This window comes from Tauraco erythrolophus, chromosome 10 (assembly GCF_009769465.1).
Source record: "Tauraco erythrolophus isolate bTauEry1 chromosome 10, bTauEry1.pri, whole genome shotgun sequence".
Taxonomy (NCBI): domain Eukaryota; kingdom Metazoa; phylum Chordata; class Aves; order Musophagiformes; family Musophagidae; genus Tauraco; species Tauraco erythrolophus.
The window spans coordinates 34,541,410-34,560,983 of record NC_141474.1 but is presented as its reverse complement, the minus strand read 5'-3'; the positions used below and the strand labels follow the sequence as shown (position 1 = coordinate 34,560,983).

Genomic DNA, 19,574 nt, shown 5'->3' with positions numbered 1-19,574 from the left:
CCTATACTGAAATATTATGGATTTAAATCACCTCCTTCAGTCTCCCCAGAGCAATCTGACCGGCGCTTTTCCACGGCCGCTGTGGCAATCGGAACTGGCAGCCCCAGGGCTGTGGCACGCAGCGGCCTTTTGGCCATCACGAGGGCTAAAAACTGCACACATGAGCTCACGTGTTTTCTCTCTCCCATTTCTGTTGTCAAAGTGCAGTTTCTCGAGTTCTGGATTTCATACTAAAACATGGATATGAGAAAATCAAGCGATTGTTACGGTTTGTGATGAATTTGCTTCCTTAGCGTGCTACAGGCTCTCAGCTTAACCCTTTCTTTTCACAAAAAAAAAATTTCAACTAATGAAGTAAGAGGCTATGGTTCAAAATACAAACTTATGGCTAACAGACTTAAAATTCAGGATTCTCGTTTGTCTGCAATGGTTTAATGTTTTTATTAATGGTATCAAAGAACTAGAAAATCATTGACATTAAAGATTTCTAGTACACAGTGCTAACTTCAAAAGGCTGATTATTTGAAAATAGCTACAGTCACATTCTGATGACAGGGTATTGACACGGAGATAGGACCTGGTACTTCTGCTGTTCCACAATCTCTAAGCACTGTGCAATTACCTAAAAACAAACAAAAAAAACCCAACGATGCAAGCAATGACCCTCTGAAAAAAAAAATTAGTAATACATTTGTTCTTGCTTTTTGCAAAACAATGAACATTCAAAATGAAGAGTTTTTGGCCACAGCATTTGGGGAAATAGATGTCAGTGGGGCAGGGGAAACGTAATGAAGGAAACGTCCTCAGGATCCCAACGTCTATGCATTGCACACAGAGACCACTAAACCATTTTGAAGTCACTGTGGTGACATGAGAATTACTTTTGGAACACTAGGAAGCTATTCTGCTGTAAAACTCCAGTGAAAATGTATAATGTGATCATCCATTTTCTGTCATTACATTAGCTGGGCTCCCAAGATTCCCAATCGCATCCCAAAAGTCAGCACAACATCCTGCTGTCAGTTCAGACAAAGCTAAACATAAATTCCATCTCTTAGCAAAGAACTGGGATAAAGTAGCAAAACAATATTGTAAAAACCAGCTAAACATGCAAACAGGAATTGTGGTGTGCTGCTGAAAACCACCTGCGAGCGACAATGATTCATTTCAACTGTCACACATTTTTTTTTCCATGTGTAGTTCCTAGAGAGAGGTAGTCTCTGGGCTCTAATACTAGGAAATATTTCTCAGTGCTCTCCCATTACCAAAGTTGCCGTAAACTCCACAGAAAATATTTAACATCTACGTAGTACCATAAATATGTACCATATTCAGAAGGATTAATTGATAGCAGGCTGTGTTTGTGAGCTTTAAGTAAACAAGGTTCAGAAGAGCAAAGAACATTTGAAGTATTGCTAACAAACAACACAACAAGGAAAAACAGAAGAACAAAGGTGCCCATTTTCAGAAAGAATCTAACGGAGTGGATGTCTGCCAACCTAAAAAAAAAAAAAAAAAAAGGCTGGGGAGGGGGGGCATCCCAAATTTAAGCAGCAAATTATAAGCACAAAGAGAAAGTGGCAAGGACAAACATCCTGGGACAAACACATGGAAACAATGTGAATGGTGAAGAGCCTGAACTTAAAATTTTGAGTGAGGATATGAGTGATTAGGCAAGACTGAAAAAGAATGGATTCAGGTACAGAATCAAACGATAAAGTCAATGAGGAAATGCTGTAGTCAAGTAACCAGAACGTAACCAGAACTCAACAGAAACTTTTTGGCTAAACTAGTGGGGAAGAGAAAAGATGAGAATTGCAAAGCTAAATGCCACAGAAAATGGAGTGAGAAGTGAGAGACCCAGTTCCCAGGATCCACATGCTGCTGACCCCGAGCAAGTCACAGGCTTGTGCGTTCACCGCATGATCCTTTAGAGATCCAAGGAGAAAATGGAAAGAACGTGCGAAGAAAAAAACCCACCTTTCTAGTATTTTGAGGTAGAATTACACCATCATCCCAGAGTCTGGCAGAGGAGTAAAATGCACTGCTTTCTTCCTCTAGCCTGGAGAAGACGGAATATTAAACAAGCTTAAGAGCACAAAAATGTAATAAAAACCATCAGGCCAACAAAACAAAATCATAGATGAAATCTCAAGTGAACATGCAGTACTACATTTAAACATAGTTAAACATTTGTGTCTCCTTGAGAGGATCCTAAGAGCAGACATGGAATTACATGGAAATTTAAAACATTTCTCAGTGGATTCAGGTTGGCTTTATTTGTTTGGGATGTGTTAATCTGTAAAATGAACAAAAGTAGGTGATTTAACCAATTAAATCCCGGTGTACCTGCAAGGGTTTACATTTAATGTCCTTACTTTTCTTTCAGATGTTTTAGCTCCAATTCATCTCCTGTACCATCACTGTCCTCAGCTGGTGGGACTGTGGAGAGATGTCTTGAATCCACAAGAGCAACTCTTGCATTAGGCCACAAGAACAGAAAGTTGGGACTGAACGACCTCCCACACTACAAAAAAAAAATGTACAGTACAAACTCCCTGAAATTCATCACAAAAACACGGCTGCAGGATGACACAATCACAATGTAATACAGCTTTAAACCGTAAAGCATTAATGATACACCTCCTTCACCACTACAGCTACAGCTCTGGAACCAGTACAGACACCCTGCGTAGCAACCATCGGTCCCCACTGCCTTCAATGTTGCTGGTTTATTATTTCACTTTTCCTCCAAGTGTGACATGTTTAATTCTGAGCAAACAAAGAGTCCTGTGCACCTACTAGAAGCATGGAGAGCACACATGGTAGCACGACTGAAGGAGACATGCTCCTTCTTCACTGAAAGCAGCATGTGCTGAGAAAAAGGCAGCACTGGCTCCGAGTAGGGACATTTTCAGATAACTTGGTTTTCTAGAACTGGCTCTAGGTTCTTGGATGCAGAACAAATTCTCTGTAATCATATCCTGTGATGCATTTCTTACTTTAAAAGCAGTTAAAATAACAAATCGAGTTAAAGGCCAGGCTGGATGAGGCTTTGAGCAACCTGGTGTAGTGGAGGGTGTCCCTGCCCGTGGCAGGGGGGTTGGAACTGGATGATCTTTGAGGTCCCTTCCAACCCAACTGTGATTCTGTGATTCTAAATGTCTGTAACAACTGACTGTTTAGAAACGAAGTGCTGTGAAACTTTGGTAAAGTGTAGAAAGTCTGTTACCAAACCCACTAACAGTCACGCCACCCGCACCATGACATAACTTTCGCTCCCGTAACAGCCACCGATGACAATGGTTATTTTGGGAACAGCAGCACAAGCAACAGCAGCCATCATGGCAGCCTGGGCTTTCAGTCTGTTGGAGTGAGCCTCTGCCTGCAGGAAAATAAAGATTTCCAATCCGTTAAGTCCTTCTTCTAGATTCCCTCTGCTCCCACCAAACTTGTACTTCTAAAACATTTATTTCTTTACAATTCTCTATGATAATTTCTTCCACAACAGTAAGACAGCATCACTAACTACCACAGCCCACTGTGCACTTCTTTTACAATGTAAATCAGCAAAATAATGACAACCAGTGTGCAAAACCCTACGATACCGTGCAGGCTGAGCTCTCCCAGGCATTAGCAAAGCTCAGATCCAACACGACTATGCCAGGCTTTGTCCTGAGTGCTGGTGGCAGCTGGGAGGAACAGGGCTGCAGAAACAATATCTGCTCAGAGAACCTTACACAGGTTTTACTACGAGGCTCTCCGCAGCCCCGGACAAAACATACTGTACTTTAACACCTTCATTTTTCTAAAAGAGAAATATCTCTTTTTCTGTGGAGCACAGTGGTATCAGAAGAATCGACAGGCTGTACTTCCATGTGAAAAGCACTATGAATTCCAAGTCTTACAGCTCGCCTGCCAGCTGGACAGTACCATTTCAGGCAAGCACAGAGGCCTGCGTAAAATTAGAATAAAGTGAGAATGCTAATGGAAAGATTTAAGAACAAAGTAATCATGAGGCTTCCTGGTTTAAACTATCAAGAGTGATTTTTTAAAAAAAATAATCTTCCTAACGACAGTTTTCAAAATGTAACCTTCAACAAAACAGGAACTAGGAATTGCTTGAATTCAGCATATTGAACTGAAAATGCCCTACCTGTGAGATGCTCCTTGGCTCTGCTGTATGTGGGGCCGTATTTTGGAAAAAGAGGATGGGAATGCTCCGCTGGTTGCACAGCTGTACGAAATGGCTACCCTTGAGAGAAGCATCGTGCGACAGCTCCCCATTGCTAGCCACTATCCCCACCAAGTGCCTACAAAACAGACACACAAACGTTTTCAATTTTCAGAAATCACAAAACTGTAGCTCGTAACGTTCTGAAGGATGGAAGCATCTGGACATACACACAGATCAGCCCTTTTCCAGAAACTCAAGAATATAAAAGGATGCACTTACACTTGTAATTTCCCTCAGGGACCCTCACATACCTAACAAACAAGAAGCCTGACAGCCCTCCTGGCATGGAAAGCACAGAGGGATTAACACGGATTAATACCCAGAGGGCAGGTAAAGCTTTGGACGACCTGTCAGACTTTACACCACAAGACAACGCACAAAGTGCCAGGACTCTGGGCTCTCTCTAATTCCTGTAACATACAACGTTAACAGTCAATCTGAAAAGTTTATACTTTCAACCTGAAGAGGCTCTAAAAACACATTTTACTACCTTTATTTGCCTAGTCTGGTTTGACTGGGATGTTGTATCCTTCACGACTACGATAATAATACAGCGTGATGTGAATTAGGCAGTTTTGTTGTTTGGGCATTATTCCATCTCTATCACGTGGGAGAAGGCATGATAGCTTTCAGCTCAGTTTGGGAAGGAACACTTCTGGCTGTTTCTCATTTCTTAAGGAATCTGCTGAGATGTCAACGTTCCAACCGTCTGGCTAGTGATCTGTGCGAACACACGAATCGTTTCACAAAGCCAGGAAAACCATTCATTTGTGATCACTCTCTGCTGCTATTGGCCTGAGACAGGATGAATTCAGAGCTCAGTGACAGATCAGGCTGCCTAGAAGTATTTTATTACAATTCTTGACTGATCCAGAACTTTGTAAACATTGTTACGGGAATACCACAAAACCTGGTGACGATATGAAAGCTATTTAGATAAATAAAGTGTTTAGATAAATTATTATTTAGATAAATTAGGTGTTCCAGGCCAGGCTGGATGAGGCTTTGGGCAACCTGGCGTAGTGGAGGGTGTCCCTGCCCATGGCAGGGGGGTTGGAACTGGATGATCTCTGAGGTCCCTTCCAACCCAAACCATTCTGTGATTCTATGATTCTAAATATGTCCACACATTTTGACAGTGCAATCTTACAGCCTTACCCTTCCACGTGGCCAAATCCTGTTACTAGTGTTGTTCCATAATGAGCCTTGAATTCCTGGAATCTGCTTCCATCCATCAGACGGCTCAGAATCTGCAAAGAAATATACAGTCTTTACTACAGAAATTTAAGTGAAAATATGACAGTTCTGCTAAAAGATGTGCCCTGTTCAAATAGTAAGACCTGTATTATGCAAGAAGTCAACCTAAATAAGCATGGAAGGCCCTTTTATGTCTCTGCTAAATACTCAATAGGCACAAAATATCAAATTTGTGCTTATGTTTGATTACCAACCATGTATTTTTAGCCAGACTTGAACTCCGAAATTGTATCAGTGTTAGGGAGCTCAGTTGTTCATTCGTGTGCATAAAAACGTCGTAAAAAAACCCAGAGTGTGCAGTTCCAGTTTGTGTGCACAAGAAACACTCAGTTGCATATTGCTCATGCTTTTTTCAAACACAGTTTCAAAAGCTGCCTTCAAAGCTACGCTGCTTTCTACAGTCAATGCCCTTAACTGTAGGAATTTACCTCTGGAAAAGATGCTGGATTCACATCCTTGGAGACTAAATCTCTTCTAGAACAACCCAATGAAAACAGCACGGGCAGCTTTGCGTGTCTCTATGTCTCAGCATCTGCCCCAGCCTCAAACAAGTTTAATTTGAGCTTTGTTGTTTTTTCAGTTGGTATTTTCATTAGGCATTTACGATGCAAGATAGAGTCTAGATGACCTGGGGAGGCGGGGGGGGAAGGCAGGAGGAGGGAAAACAGGACACGAAAGGGGTGCACATGCTCAAGGCAGCCAACACAGCACAAGACACACTGACACAACAGCATCTCAAACGGTGCATGGAAACAGACGGGCATCAGCTGGCACGATCTGTAATTATCTGATCTCCAGCAGGTTTTCAGCTGAAGTATTTTCTGTAATTCTACAGAATTGTCGCCATTCTGCTTTGTTGCAGACTCAAGACAGTTTGGCAACTGATTAGGAAATAATACAGAATATCTCAGGTACTTCAGGATTCTCCAAGAGAGAACAGCCTGTTGCCTGTTCACCTGGAGCCACTAGATGGAGCGGAGTGAAAGGATGAAGGAACACAGTGTGTGCCACCTTACCAATTTCACGGGAAGAGTGCACCTATAGTCTTGTGGTGCCAGTCCCAGGAGCTCCTCAGGACTGTACAGAGGACTGTCGTGCTCTGTGACCTCCTCTGGCAGCGGATCATAATTCAACGTGGAGATAACATTTCGGATACATTCGTAGGCTTCCTTTTCTGAAGATGCAAAATGATCACTGCAGCCGCTGACTCTAGGGGAGAGAGCAACATGAATTAGTACTGCATTAATGAAATCTGAATTCTGACAGAAAACACAAACTACAGGAAAAACAACCCGTACTGTGACTCTTCAAACTCCTTGAAAACATTGTGCGATTTTGTTCTTGCATGAATGAGTTAAAAGCAGTATGTCACTGGAATTTCTGTGCAACCCAACCCCAAAACAAATTCGCAGGAAGAAGTTCTTCCCTGTGACTTTTGTGTTTACCTACATCGTAGAAAGCCCTTTGGATTTATTTATTTTCACGACGAAGTTGTTGCAAACAATATGATAAAGGGAAAACAAACTTTAAAAATTATTTCAAAATAAGCACTTCCAGCCCCGATATAAAGCCAGTAACTTGTTACGACAGCTGACTGTCACACTAGTCTTTTGGTTTTGTGAAAAACAGGTACATGAGAAAGGTATGGAATCTGGTTGCCATACACACAGCATGGAATGCCAAGAACAAAGAAGCAAAGCCACCATTTTCCCCCATCTAGAAGGGAATAACTATTTTGACAACTACAGACATTTCTGAGATAGAAAAGAGCATTACAGAAACGGTCAGATGGCTTCTCTTGGGTTTATCTCCTGTTTGCTCATCTCCTGCTGTGAAGCCCTCACCAACAGCAGAGGCAGGCAGGCTTTCCATCCTCCTCCTCTGCTTTAGGTGCTTTTACAAGCAGGCTGAGAGTTGGGGCCGTTCAGCCTGGAGAAGAGAAGGCTCCGGGGTGACCCTCCAGCACCTTCCAGTACCTAAAGGGGCTACAGGAAACCTGGAGAGGGGCTTTGGACAAGGGTGTGTAGCGACAGGACACGGGGTAATGGCTTTAACCTGAAAGAGGGGAGATTTCGATGAGATCTAAGGAAGAAATTCTTCCCTCTGAGGGTGGTGAGGCACTGGCACAGGTTGCCCAGAGAAGCTGTGGCTGCCCCATCCCTGGAAGTGTTCAAGGCCAGGTTGGATGGGGCTTTGGGCAACCTGGTGTAGTGGAGGGTGTCCCTGCCCATGGCAGGGGGGTTGGAACTGGATGATCTTTGAGGTCCCTTCCAACCCAAACCGTTCTGTGATTCTATGACAAGCATTCACATTTTTCTCCCCAGTGAGTTAGTCCAGTGTCTAGAGAAGCAGGCAAATGGAAAGAAGGCATGCCACCTCTCCACTCATCAGTTTAGGGAAGAAAAAAAGAATTTCTTACGCGTTTTTCCCATCAACACAGTATTCAAACACAATTATTTTTTTAATATTTGTATCCTGACAATGTTTACATCAGGAAAAGAAATTATACCATTCCTCTTCTATAGCTGGTCCCTCTGAGGCACAGAGGAACTGGCTTGCCTGACGCTGGTCAGAAAGCATGTGGAAGAACAGGGAACCAAATCCAGATTCCTCCAGTCCCTCCTCCACCCCATAACGTCCCTTAATTTCACTTCCATTTGGCTGATCTAACAAAAACCCCATATCTGAGGAGGAAAGCAAACAGTGCGATAACAGGTTCCACTTTTGGCCCTGATCTTGACCTCTGTACTTATGTGAGATTTCTACCAGAGCAGTGGAAGTGGAAAGTTCCTGCAGACAGTAGTAAAGCTGAAATTACGATGCCATGTTACTGTTTTCATTTCACAGGGTTACACCTAGCCCCATGATACTCCCACATACATAGCTGAATGCCACCAACCTTTACAATAATTCATGTATCATTTCTACTGGGTTTTTTTTTTTCACTGCATGTTTTTCAGTCCTTGAGGACCACATCGTATCCTGTCACCGGAGCAGCTTCATTCACATTATTTTAAGATAAAATGACAGTTTCTCTAAAGCCAAGCACGCGGAATTCTCTCCGGTTTTTGAGACTTATTTTCACGTACTTAGAGTGAAGTTTAGCTCCTCCCAGGTCCTCCGGAGAGACACGTTCTCCTGTAGCAGCTTGTACCAGAGGTGGGCCAGCAAGGAACAGCGTACCGATTTTATCCACAATCACAGCTTCCTCTGCCATGGTTGGAATATAGGCACCTCCAGCTACACAGGAGCCACACACCACTGCCACCTGAAGGACAACGAAACCAAACCAAATCAAGATGCTGGGGAGAGGAGCATGGAAAGGCAAAACCATTAAATTTCTTTCAGAAACATTCAAGAGACTAAATTGCAGCTTGGGGAACAGGGACTAACTAAACTGGTCAAGGGGCTGGAAAATAAAACTTATGAGGAGCAGCTAAGGGAGTTGGGGCTGTTTAGCCTGGAGAAGAGGAGGCTGAGGGGAGACCTGATTACAGCCTACAAATACTTGAGAAGGGATGGTGGGGAGGTGGGGGAAGGGGTCTTTACATTAGTGTTGGGTGATAGAACAAGAGGAAATGGGTACAAGCTTAGTCAGGGCAGATTCAGGTTGGATGTTAGGAAGTATTTCTTCTCTGAAAGGGTTGTCAGCCACTGGAATAGGCTGCCCAGGGAGGTGGTTGAGTCCCCATCCCTGGATGTGTTTAAGAATAGGGTGGATGATCTACTTAGGGATATGGTTTAATGGGGATTAGGGACAGTTGGACTCGATGATCTCTAAGGTCTTTTCCAACCTAGAAATCTATGAAATCTATGACCTAGAGATACAAACACCAGCAGGAAAAACAACGCTGGTTTTGAGAGAGTTCAATGTTTACTCTGAAATAACCTAGTGGTTTGATGCTTTCCCATCACAACCAGTCAGTAAACCCTTACAGGATCCCTGAGGCTCAAGTATTCTGTTACGTGAGACACTATCTGAATCTCCCTTCCCCACAAACAGGGGAGCTTTAGGAAAAAAAATGCGTGTTTGGGAGTTGTTCCTAGAGTCTGTATCCGAACAAAACCTTTTCCAGAACTCTACTGCTCACATATACCACACCTACTTGTGCTCCGAGCGACACGGTACCTGAGGGATTCCCATGGCAGACATTATGGCTTCATTGTAGAAAACTCTGCCACCGTGTGACTTGTCAGGAAACAGCTCTGACTGGCGGCACAGAGAAAAGACAAAGTGAGTTTCAACGTGGACCACAAAAGCCAGGGCCTCCTCTTCGCCTCCCGCGCTCACAAACGACGTGTAACCGACGCCGGGAAGGTGACCACCAACAATCACACCTGAAACTTTCATCCACGGCATTCGCCACGGCATTTATTCCTCTTACACACCATGCAATTCCACAAAAATACCCATGTGCCTCGAAAACAAAGGTAAGTTTGGGATTTTTTTTTTGTGAAAACGATTTATTCTACACAAACTGAGACGGTAAACACGGAGAAGGGGAAACTCGTGTTCATAGTTTATCTGTGAAATGACTCCAGCACAGTTTCCCTCTTCGGTTAGTTTTCAACACAGTTCCTTAAGTCAGGATAACACTTTTTCCACGTGTTTGCTTTCAGTCTGGAGAAGGAACTACTACAGTCTCTGTGATAACACGACCTCTGTACGTTGGGAAAGCAGCCTGTGCAAATCCTCCAAAACCCACATTTTTAAAGGCCATGGAAGTTACTGCATCACTATCACAAGCATTATAATAAAATACAGAGTAATTTGACAGAATCTGAAGCTGAAAACAGAAACCTCCAACAACGTACTGATTTATTAAAGACACAAAAACATTTCAGCACACTAAGGAGTGCCCACGCTTGGGCAGCCCTTTGTCCCCCCACTGACACTCAAGTTTCTGAACTTTGATTAGATGCTAGATGCAAGATTAGCCAAAGTGATCACCACTGTTACAAATCTCCAAATAATCTCCTGGACTCTGATTTGTGAACAAAACTCAATTTGGGTTCGACAGACAATAAAAGTCAGCCAGACAAGAAAATACAACATAAATCTGAGGTTTCATAGATTTCATAGATTTCTAGGTTGGAAAAGACCTTAGAGATCATCGAGTCCAACCGTCCCTAATCCCCATTAAACCATATCCCCAAGTAGATCATCCACCCTATTCTTAAACACATCCAGGGATGGGGACTCAACCGCCTCCCTGGGCAGCCTATTCCAGTGGCTGACAACCCTTTCAGAGAAGAAATACTTCCTAACATCCAACCTGAATCTGCCCTGACTAAGCTTATGCCCATTTCCTCTTGTTCTATCACCCAACACTAATGTAAAGAGCCCTTCCCCTACCTTCCCACCATCTTTTCTCAAGTATTTGTAGGCTGAATTTGTAGGCTGTAGGTTTATTGCTAAAAATTAATAATGATTAAGATAAACATAGGTATTTTCTTTTATGAAGTTGTTCCAATATTACCTGTAGTGGTAGGAATGCTCCCCCGCTGTCAACGAGGTACACTGATAACAGCCTGTTCTGCATGGCTATTTCTTGAGCTCTTAGTTGTTTCTTCACTCCAATCGGATAAATAGTTCCTCCTTTCACCGTTGCATCATTTGCCATGAAGACACACCAGATCCCACAGATTTTGCCAATTCCTGTAAGTGGAATCACAGATATTTCTCTCTAAAATACCATAGATGAAACAAGGGGGCCAAGCTAGAGCTAGGATGTTCTTTTGGTAATAATACATCAAGAAGCTGCAAATTAAGTTTCAAACACTACACAGGGAAGAAACCTATAGCTCTTTTCTGGAATAACACGCTGAAAGATAATGACATTTTTTAAAAAGTCTACATGACAGAAGACCGAGCTTGAAATAAACTTACTCCCAGTGACAATATAAGAGAAAAAAAAAAAAACATAGTTTTGACTTCCACCTCTTGAGATACAGGGAAGGCAATTAAAAATTACCTATATAAAACTGAAAAATGTAACAATCTGTGACAAAAGGTAGGATTTCATACTCTTATTCTAGTCACTTTTTAAATTGGAACTGCTCTTCAAAATGCAATGAAAAGACTTGTCTATAATTTGAGAAATATTACAAAACAAAGGTCACAGCTCCTGTGTCTCACAGTAACTTGGTCCCCTTTCCTTTAACACACAACAGCTTATTTGACACATCATCCTGAATTTTTTGAGACAAAAATCAGTAGAATAAATTACTAAATCTAGAAGAAATGAAAGAATTTATTTTCTTTAAAGGTTCCTCCCAGATTTCCCAGCAGAAATCGCAGAAGAACAATACACCGGTGGCTGAACTCTTCCATGTTGCTACTGGATGGAACTGATGTTCACTGGATATTCCTAGGAAAGCACAATCTTCAGACACTAAAATGTTCCACAAACGTTATTACATGCTCCTTTTTCCTTTCCCAGTACGAACAAACACCTTACCTCCAGCGAGCAAGGCTGGTTCCTCCGGGAAGGTGTGCAGCACACACAGAACACAACTGATGTACACGGCCTACAATCACTTACTTCCTCAGCACTGCACCCAAACAGCACCTCTCAAATTACATTAAGGATCACACGGGTTCAAAACCCTCCTTCCTTCCGGGCTGCATCTCCAAAAACGATACCCTCAACCCACATCCATCTTCAGATCTAATATGGACCATATTTAAAGATATGAGCAATGAAACACGTGAGCTTCATCGACTTTAGGAAAAAATTTTTTACCATGAGAGTTGTAGAACACTGGAACAGGTTGCCCAGAGAGGTGGTGGATGCTCCATCCCTGGAGACGTTCAAGGCCAGGTTGGATGAGGCCCTGAGCAACCTGATCTAGTTGGAGATATCCCTGTTCCTTGCAGGGGGGTTGGACTAGATGACCTTGGAAGGTCCCTTCCAGCCCTGACCATTCTATGATTCTATGATTCCCATTACGCCTAATATCCCATTTGTTAGCAATTACCAGTAAGGCACCCAGCAGCAGGGACATGCCCATATGGCATGTTGAGGCCCGCCAGCGGAGACAGCTCCAGAAAAGGCTCATCATCGAGCAGCAACTTCAGGCGCTCACGAACAAACAGCTTCTTGTTTCTCTGAGTGTGACGCACGACGGCGTTTTCTCCCCCTCCTTTACTGGCCGTCTCTAGCAACTCTGAATACCTGATGTAAAAAAGAAAGTTTCAGTTAATGAAAACCACCTTTACTTACAAGTCACCCTTTAGCAGCCTGAACATAGTACTTAAATGCATTGCACAGTTTTCAAATAAACGGTATGAGAATGCAGACGAATCCACATTTTCGGATTATTGTTTCTTGCAAAGTGTAATAAAAAGCAAAGGTATGTTATTTAAAGCAAGCGTTTTAGTTCTGTGATTCAAAAATTTCTAATAAGACAAAAAAAACAGTGAAATAACATAAATATTCCGCCTGTAGTTTACATTCACAGCTAGTAGTATTATTATTATTAAATCCATACCCTCCCCCGGGTGCTGCCCATATACACCCAGCATTTCACAATACATGGGCACACTTGATCTCTGCCAGCACCCCCATGGGTGAGAAGGGGCTGATCATCAGCGACCAAAGCTGACTTTGAGAGATCCTGCCCACGACAGCATTAGCCTATAAACTTGCACCTATTAATAAGGCTATCATAATTTGCTAGCCCTAATTCAGCACGGACATTTACCTCCGTGTTCCAACTACTCTAGGGAAGAATCCAGTCAAGGGCTTCCTCCTTCAGCTCCCCTCAACAAGTTTATCTGACAAAAATCAGTAACTGGTAAGTAGAATAAACTACTAAATCCAGAAGAAACACACACTCTATGGCACAGAAGATACACTTTAAAAGTAGTGAATACTGTAGTGTCACTACAATCATCGAGAGGAAGTCATCACCAAACATTATTGTCAGGGCAGCATCAAGTATAGACAAAGAATTGAAAAAACTGTGAACAAATGTGGTATCTCAAATAATTTTGGACTTTAAACCAGGTTCTTAATTTAAAGTGGAATATTTTTTTTGCCAAGATGCCTCATCCTTAACTAAAAATACTGTTTAACGTAACTATTTACACACCACATTGTACGTGACTCCATTATCTCATTGTGGCTTCCTGCAGACTGTAAAGACTGAAAAAACTCAGGAGAAAAAAAGCTAAGGATTTTTAATAACGTCGTAAATGCCACCACAGGAGGGCACAGTGTGTTTTCCATAGCTTTGCTTCCAGCTCATGTATCATCCCTCTGAACAAAGGCCTTTGAATTTTTGCCATCTGATCTTTAAGGACAAACACATAAAACACCTTTTCCTGCTTTTATCAGTGAATCACGATTAATTGCAGTAACTGCCACCTGCTCTTTCAGGAGGGGTCTGTAACTGCGTGAGTCACCATTTAAGCCTTTTTTGCACTCAAAAATCGAACATGAAAAAAAAAATTATGAAGGTCTAGAAAAAAAATACTTCTTGGCAATATATGCAAGGCAATGTCACACGGCACTATTTTAAATACAGTCTGCACCTAGATTTAGGCTTTTCAGTCAACATTTAAGCACTTTTTTTGGGGGACTGAAATTTTTAAGTGCTGACCCTCGTAAAATTCACTCTGCGGAGAAGATGCCTGAGGGGGGGGGGGGGGGGGTGGGGGGGGGAAAGGCAGCCAGGAAACTAAGCTTCAAAATAATTAGGTAAAAAACCTAACTTTTTTATAATCTCTGGATTTTTTAATTAGCACCCTTCCCATGCCAAAAAGTTCCTAAAAGCGCCCGTAGAGTAACTCCCACATCACCCCACGCGCAGCAACACCAAACCACCGCCAAACCAGTTTATTACCTTTGAATCGCGGCCTCGCTGTTCCTTAAATTCCCTTCGAACGCGTGCCGGTGCCCAGACGGGACGCGGCCGTCCAGCACGGGGAAGGTTTTCGCGACCCGCCCGCGTTTTGCCGCGTTACCGACGAAGCGGCGGGGGCCGCTTCCCACGCCCCGATCCCGCGGAACGTGCGCGGGGCGCTCCTTGTTTTTCCTTCGGAACGCGGGGTTTAGGGGCTGGAACCGCGGGAGCGGCGGGGCCGTGGCGCGGCGGCACGCACCGACGGCGTTCCACATGCCCCGAAGGACTGAAGGAAAGGGGGAAAAAATTCATTATTTTTTAAAAAAAAAATCACGTTTATGGCACAAAATCACACCGCGGATCCCCCCGGCGGGCGAGGCAAAGCGGGCGGGGACAGCGGCGCTGCCCGCCTGGCAGCACGCCCCGTGCCCGGCGGGAGAGATGGCGGCTGGAGGAGCCGCCGGGAGCGGGAACGGGCCCGGCCGGGCCTGCCGGAGCACCGGGGCCGGGCGGCCCCTCAGCGCCCGTTCCCGGGGCAGGAAGCGCGGGGGCGGCCGCTCCGCAGGAGCTCCCCGGCCCCGGTTCGCCCGCTCGCCCGCCCGCCGCCGCCTCCTCCCCCTCCCCGCCGACCCTTACTCGGGCAGCCGCCGCTCAGCCGTCCGCTCCGGGCCCGCCTCTCGGGGCGGCTCCGCGGCCCGCCCCCGGGCGTCCTCTGCCCCGGGTGCCCTCTGCCCCGGCTGGGCTCCGCCCGGCCCCGGCTGTCCCTCGGCCGTGCCCCGGGTGCCCCCGCGGGGCCGCGCCCCGCGCCCGTGCCCGCGGGGAAGGTGCCCTGGTTTTAGCTGGGACAGGGTCAGCTCTTTCAGCAGCCAGGATCGCTCCCTGGTTTGGTTTCACTCAGAGGCTCGCTCAGAAGAATGCTGATAGCAAGTGGATGGTTGTGGTTGGACGTGAGACTCCAAGGACTTTTCGGTGTGCCGGAGTGCAGAAGCACGGCGGGATAAGGGGGGGGCATAGTTGGGACAAGGGGGACACGATTCCCCTTGGGATTTGTGGTGGAACATAAGATTGAGGCCAAACTGGCCAATTAGTATTCCCGGTTGGATGAGGCCCTGAGCAACCTGATCTAGTTGGAGATATCCCTGTTCCTTGCAGGGGGGTTGGACTAGATGACCTTGGAAGGTCCCTTCCAGCCCTAACGATTCTATGATTCTATGATTCTATATCATGCAGCGTCATGCCCAGTATAAAGGTGAGGGGCAGCCGGACAGAAGGGCTTTTGTGCTTTGGCTCTTTCGCCGCTTCTGCACTTTTGCTCTATTGCCTTTTTTTTCCTCTCCCAGTACTCCCACTCTCGCAGTACTCTCTCTCCCTCTCTGCCCCTCTCTATTTCGGGGCCTCGCGTTCGTCCGGGATTGCAGCTTCGGGACGAGACGGGCTTCACATACGAGGGGGTGGTGAGCACCTACACTGTGTATTAAATCATCTGTATTAAATTGTTCTTATCTCAACCCACGGGTTTCCCGTTTATCCTTTAATTCTCTCCCTCATCCCTGGGGCTGGGGGAGGGTGAGTGAGCGACTGTGTAGGGTTTGGTTGCCGGAGCGGCCTAAGCCACGACAGAAGGTCTGAGTAAGGCTGCGAAAATGATAACTTTGCCATGGAAGGGGAAACGTTACGCAGGGAGCAAAGCGCATCGCTGCTGGAGGAAATAAGTGCAGTTCTGTGCACAGCATGTGTGTCTGATTGGTAACTTATGTGCTGTTGGGCAATATAGAGTGTTAAAGACCCGACTGTAGGCTTAAAAATAAGGCGCTGGATCTTTGCGGGATGTTAAAATACAGGACGGCCACAAAATGTCTCGTTTCCAACATCCTTTCACGCAGCACTGGGCACGTGCGGGCGACGTTTTGAGTGATGCCATTCCTCTCCAGAACAGTCATAAGCTGTTCGAAGCTGTAACTGCTCAGTCAAAATGCCTAAACACTTTCTAATTAAGTTTATCGTTAAAATCATAGAATGATGGAACGGTTTGGATTGGAAGGGACCTCAAAGATCATCCAGTTCCAACCCCCCTGCCATGGGCAGGGACACCCTCCACTACACCAGGTTGCCCAAAGCCCCATCCAACCTGGCCTTGAACACTTCCAGGGATGGGGCAGCCACAGCTTCTCTGGGCAACCTGTGCCAGTGCCTCACCACCCTCAGAGGGAAGAATTTCTTCCTGAGGTCTCATTGAAATCTCCCCTCTTTCAGTTTAAAGCCATTGCCCTGTGTCCTGTCACTACACACCCTTGTAAAAAGCCCCTCTCCAGCTTTCCTGTAGCCCCTTTAGGTACTGGCAGGCTGCAATAAGATCACCCCGGAGCCTTCTCTTCTCCAGGCTGAACAGCCCCAACTCTCCCAGCCTGTCTCCAGAGCAGAGGTGCTCCAGCCCTCGGATCATCTTTGTGGCCTTCTCTGGACACGCTCCAGCAGCTCCATGTCCTTCTTGTGTTGGGGCCCCCAGAGCTGAAGGCAGCACTGCAGGGGGGTCTCAGGAGAGCAGAGCAGAGGGGCAGAATCCCCTCCCTGACCTGCTGCCCACGCTGCTCTGGGTGCAGCCCAGGACACGGTTGGCTTTCTGGGCTGCCAGCGCACAGTGCCGGCTCATGGTGAGCTTCTCATCCACCAGCACTCCCAAGTCCTTCTCCTCAGGGCTGATAAAATACTGGAATTGATTTGATTTTTTTCCTTTCATACCTCATCCTGTCCCTGGGCTGCTTCAGTCACTCTGCTATTGTTAGTCGTGGCGTAACCTTCTAGAAATTACTGCGAGCTGCCTCTCAGCGACTTCATTAAAATGCGTTCCTGCCAGAGAGCTCTTTATCCATACATACTAATAAGGCTTCGTAGCGATAATTAAGCAATGACTAATACGTTCATGAATGTAAGTATCCAGCACAGGCAGGAGGAAGAATTTGTAGGCAAATAAGTTGTATATGTTATTAAAAAATCTTGACAATAATGATTAAGATTCACTGAGCTATACTAATTTAATTACTTTTTTTTTCCCTTGGAGCAGAGAGGACTGTCTTTGACACTGTGCTCCTTTGTATCAAGAAAGTCAGCGCAGGTGGAGCTGTGGGAAGCAACGTCGCTTCCCTGGGTGGCTTCAGCTGTCCTCCTGAGATGTTCCAGAGCCTCACCTGCTGTCCCAATCCCGGTGGCAGGGAGGTGAAGGTCTGTGCTGAACCCAGGGAGAGCCCAGGGAGCCGCGGGCAGCGCCGCTCTCTCTGGGCAAACGTAGCGCGCGAGGGCAACGCGGGCACTCCGGGGGTAGCAGAGGGTCATGCTGCCTCTGGGATGGGGTGTCTGCACTTGTAAGGAATCCCTTTCAAAAATAGGATCGCAGATCTGATTTGCACTCTCCTGAAATGCTCATTAATTCTGGACTGGCCAGAATGAGGCAAGTGGTGGGCATTTGTTGCTGATAATAAAACTGTTGAACAAAAACTCTGGTCCAGAGGCACGTTGTAGGCACTGATGCAGCTGCAGAGAGTTCCCAGTGGAGCCCGTGTATGAAGTTAGCAGCCTGCTACACCATTCAGGCCAGTTTAGGGCATTCCAGGTGGTGGTTGCTGCTTATTTCAGTTCACATCTTCCCTCCTTCCATGGTGTAACCAGAACTCTCTTCTCCCAACAGTTTGAGAAATTATATATAAAGAGCTGAAGATGAGAGACAGAAGTCACTTTGCAGCTTTATATGGATCTTTTGCATTTCCTGTGGGATTTTATGTGAATTTCTGTGCTCTCTGTGATGCAGGTGATAATGGGGAAGGAAAGAGCAGTGACAGAAATTTATGTAAAGCAGCAGAATACATTTGAGGAGGTCTGAACTTCAAAGAGGTGTTGATGGTAGTGAAAAAGCTGGGTGCTCAGCTTGCTGAAGAAGGAGTTGCTGATGCAAATGCTTGAGTGTGTATTTAAAGTGAGATTTGGGCTTCCCATTGTTTCTTTTTTTTTCTTTTTTTAAGTTGACCCATATATCATTGCCCTGGATTCATAAGATTCGTTAGCACTCTGTTCTGTGAATGTATCAGAGGGACTAGTGTTCAATTATAATTTGCATGCTTCTTATTTCATTTTCCATGATTAAGTGTTAGACTTTCATAAGATACGTTATCCCTAAAATGCTAGTGTTGCAGAGCAATTTCATTGTATGTGATCTTAATTTGCAGAATTTTTTTTTTAGCACCTTTCTCAGTTTATGTATTGGCTTATATTATTTTCCAGGTTTTCCAGTAGATAGGATCTGTGTTCACAATCAGAACATGCTGTATGTAATACAGGCTGCTCCTGCTCAGGCTTAAAAGGGGATTAAACATTCTCGTGAAAGCTGGGTAGAGGAAAAAGAAACACTTATTCTTCATTGCATTTCAGCCTCCACATGTATCTAAGTGAATGTTTATCACGAGGAGAAGGCATCCGTCACCAGTTTTTTGTACTGGGAGGCAGCCGGGGATAAATAACAAATCCTGTAATTAGGAGCCAATAGATTCTAATTGCCTTACGTTAGTCCTCAAGCTGAGTTGTAGCCTCTCTCTCTTGTCACGGCATGGAGCATCCTTTGTTTAATGAACACTGAAGGGAAGTGGAGTGAGGTAGGAGCAAATAGCTCTTCTGAATGGATGCAGCCCTGTGCAAGGCTTGAAGTTGTTATTTGAAATGCTGATTTTAGCGACTTTTGAATATATAGAGTGGCATTTAGGAAAAATGTTAATGTGGTTTCTTACTTTACCATGAGCGGCAGCTCTGCCAGCGGAGATGAGACGTGCCGTTTAAGGGACACTAAAGCTTTGAGTGAAGTTTTTACTCAACTTTATTTAGAAACTTGCTGGAGTGCACCGGATGCTGGGGGAAACCAGAACACACTTTTTGGATTGTCAGACCAAAGGCAGGAAGGTTCCCACAGAGCCCTCCTCCTTATGTAGCTTCTGTTTCTTATTTCGATTTTGTTTTTTAATACCCAAGAGCTTTTAGTGGTGTTCTGACAATTGTGGCCTGGAAACTCGTCTAAATTAAAGCAGGTTTTGTTTGTTTACTTAAAAGTGCTAACAGACTCAGACAGTCCCACAGCATTTTTCAGGGCTTACATAATTCTAAAATAGATTCGATTGATTCAAAACAAATTTGACAAAAAAGTAATTTTCTTTGCCTACTTGATGTGTTTGCATCTGTACAAGAGGATCAG

At 44.9% G+C, this 19,574-nt stretch overlaps 1 protein-coding gene across 1 annotated transcript; it reads right to left on the bottom strand.

Moving 5' to 3' along the window:
* Positions 1 to 538: 538 nt before the first annotated feature.
* On the bottom strand, positions 539 to 14,619 carry LOC104376255 (uncharacterized). Its single transcript, XM_009982800.2, has 12 exons — positions 14,345 to 14,619; positions 12,476 to 12,672; positions 10,975 to 11,153; positions 9,624 to 9,704; positions 8,584 to 8,762; positions 6,511 to 6,703; positions 5,396 to 5,487; positions 4,157 to 4,313; positions 3,263 to 3,385; positions 2,379 to 2,527; positions 1,981 to 2,062; positions 539 to 622 (listed from the first exon to the last, which is right to left on the bottom strand). The coding sequence occupies exons 1-12, from the start codon at positions 14,617 to 14,619 to the stop codon at positions 539 to 541; spliced, it is 1,791 nt and encodes a 596-aa protein (XP_009981102.2).
* Between the last annotated feature and the right edge of the window lie 4,955 nt (positions 14,620 to 19,574).

Bases quoted from the DNA above. Each gene is read 5' to 3' on its own strand.
- LOC104376255 (XM_009982800.2), bottom strand. From the start codon at position 14,619: ATGTGGAACGCCGTCGGTGCGTGCCGCCGCGCCACGGCCCCGCCGCTC. The intron at 5,488-6,510 runs GTAAGGTGGCAC...ATTTCTTTGCAG, and splicing joins GCACTCTTCCCGTGAAATTG to ATTCTGAGCCGTCTGATGGA. The intron at 4,314-5,395 runs GTAAGGCTGTAA...TCTGTTTTGTAG, and splicing joins GGATTTGGCCACGTGGAAGG to GCACTTGGTGGGGATAGTGG.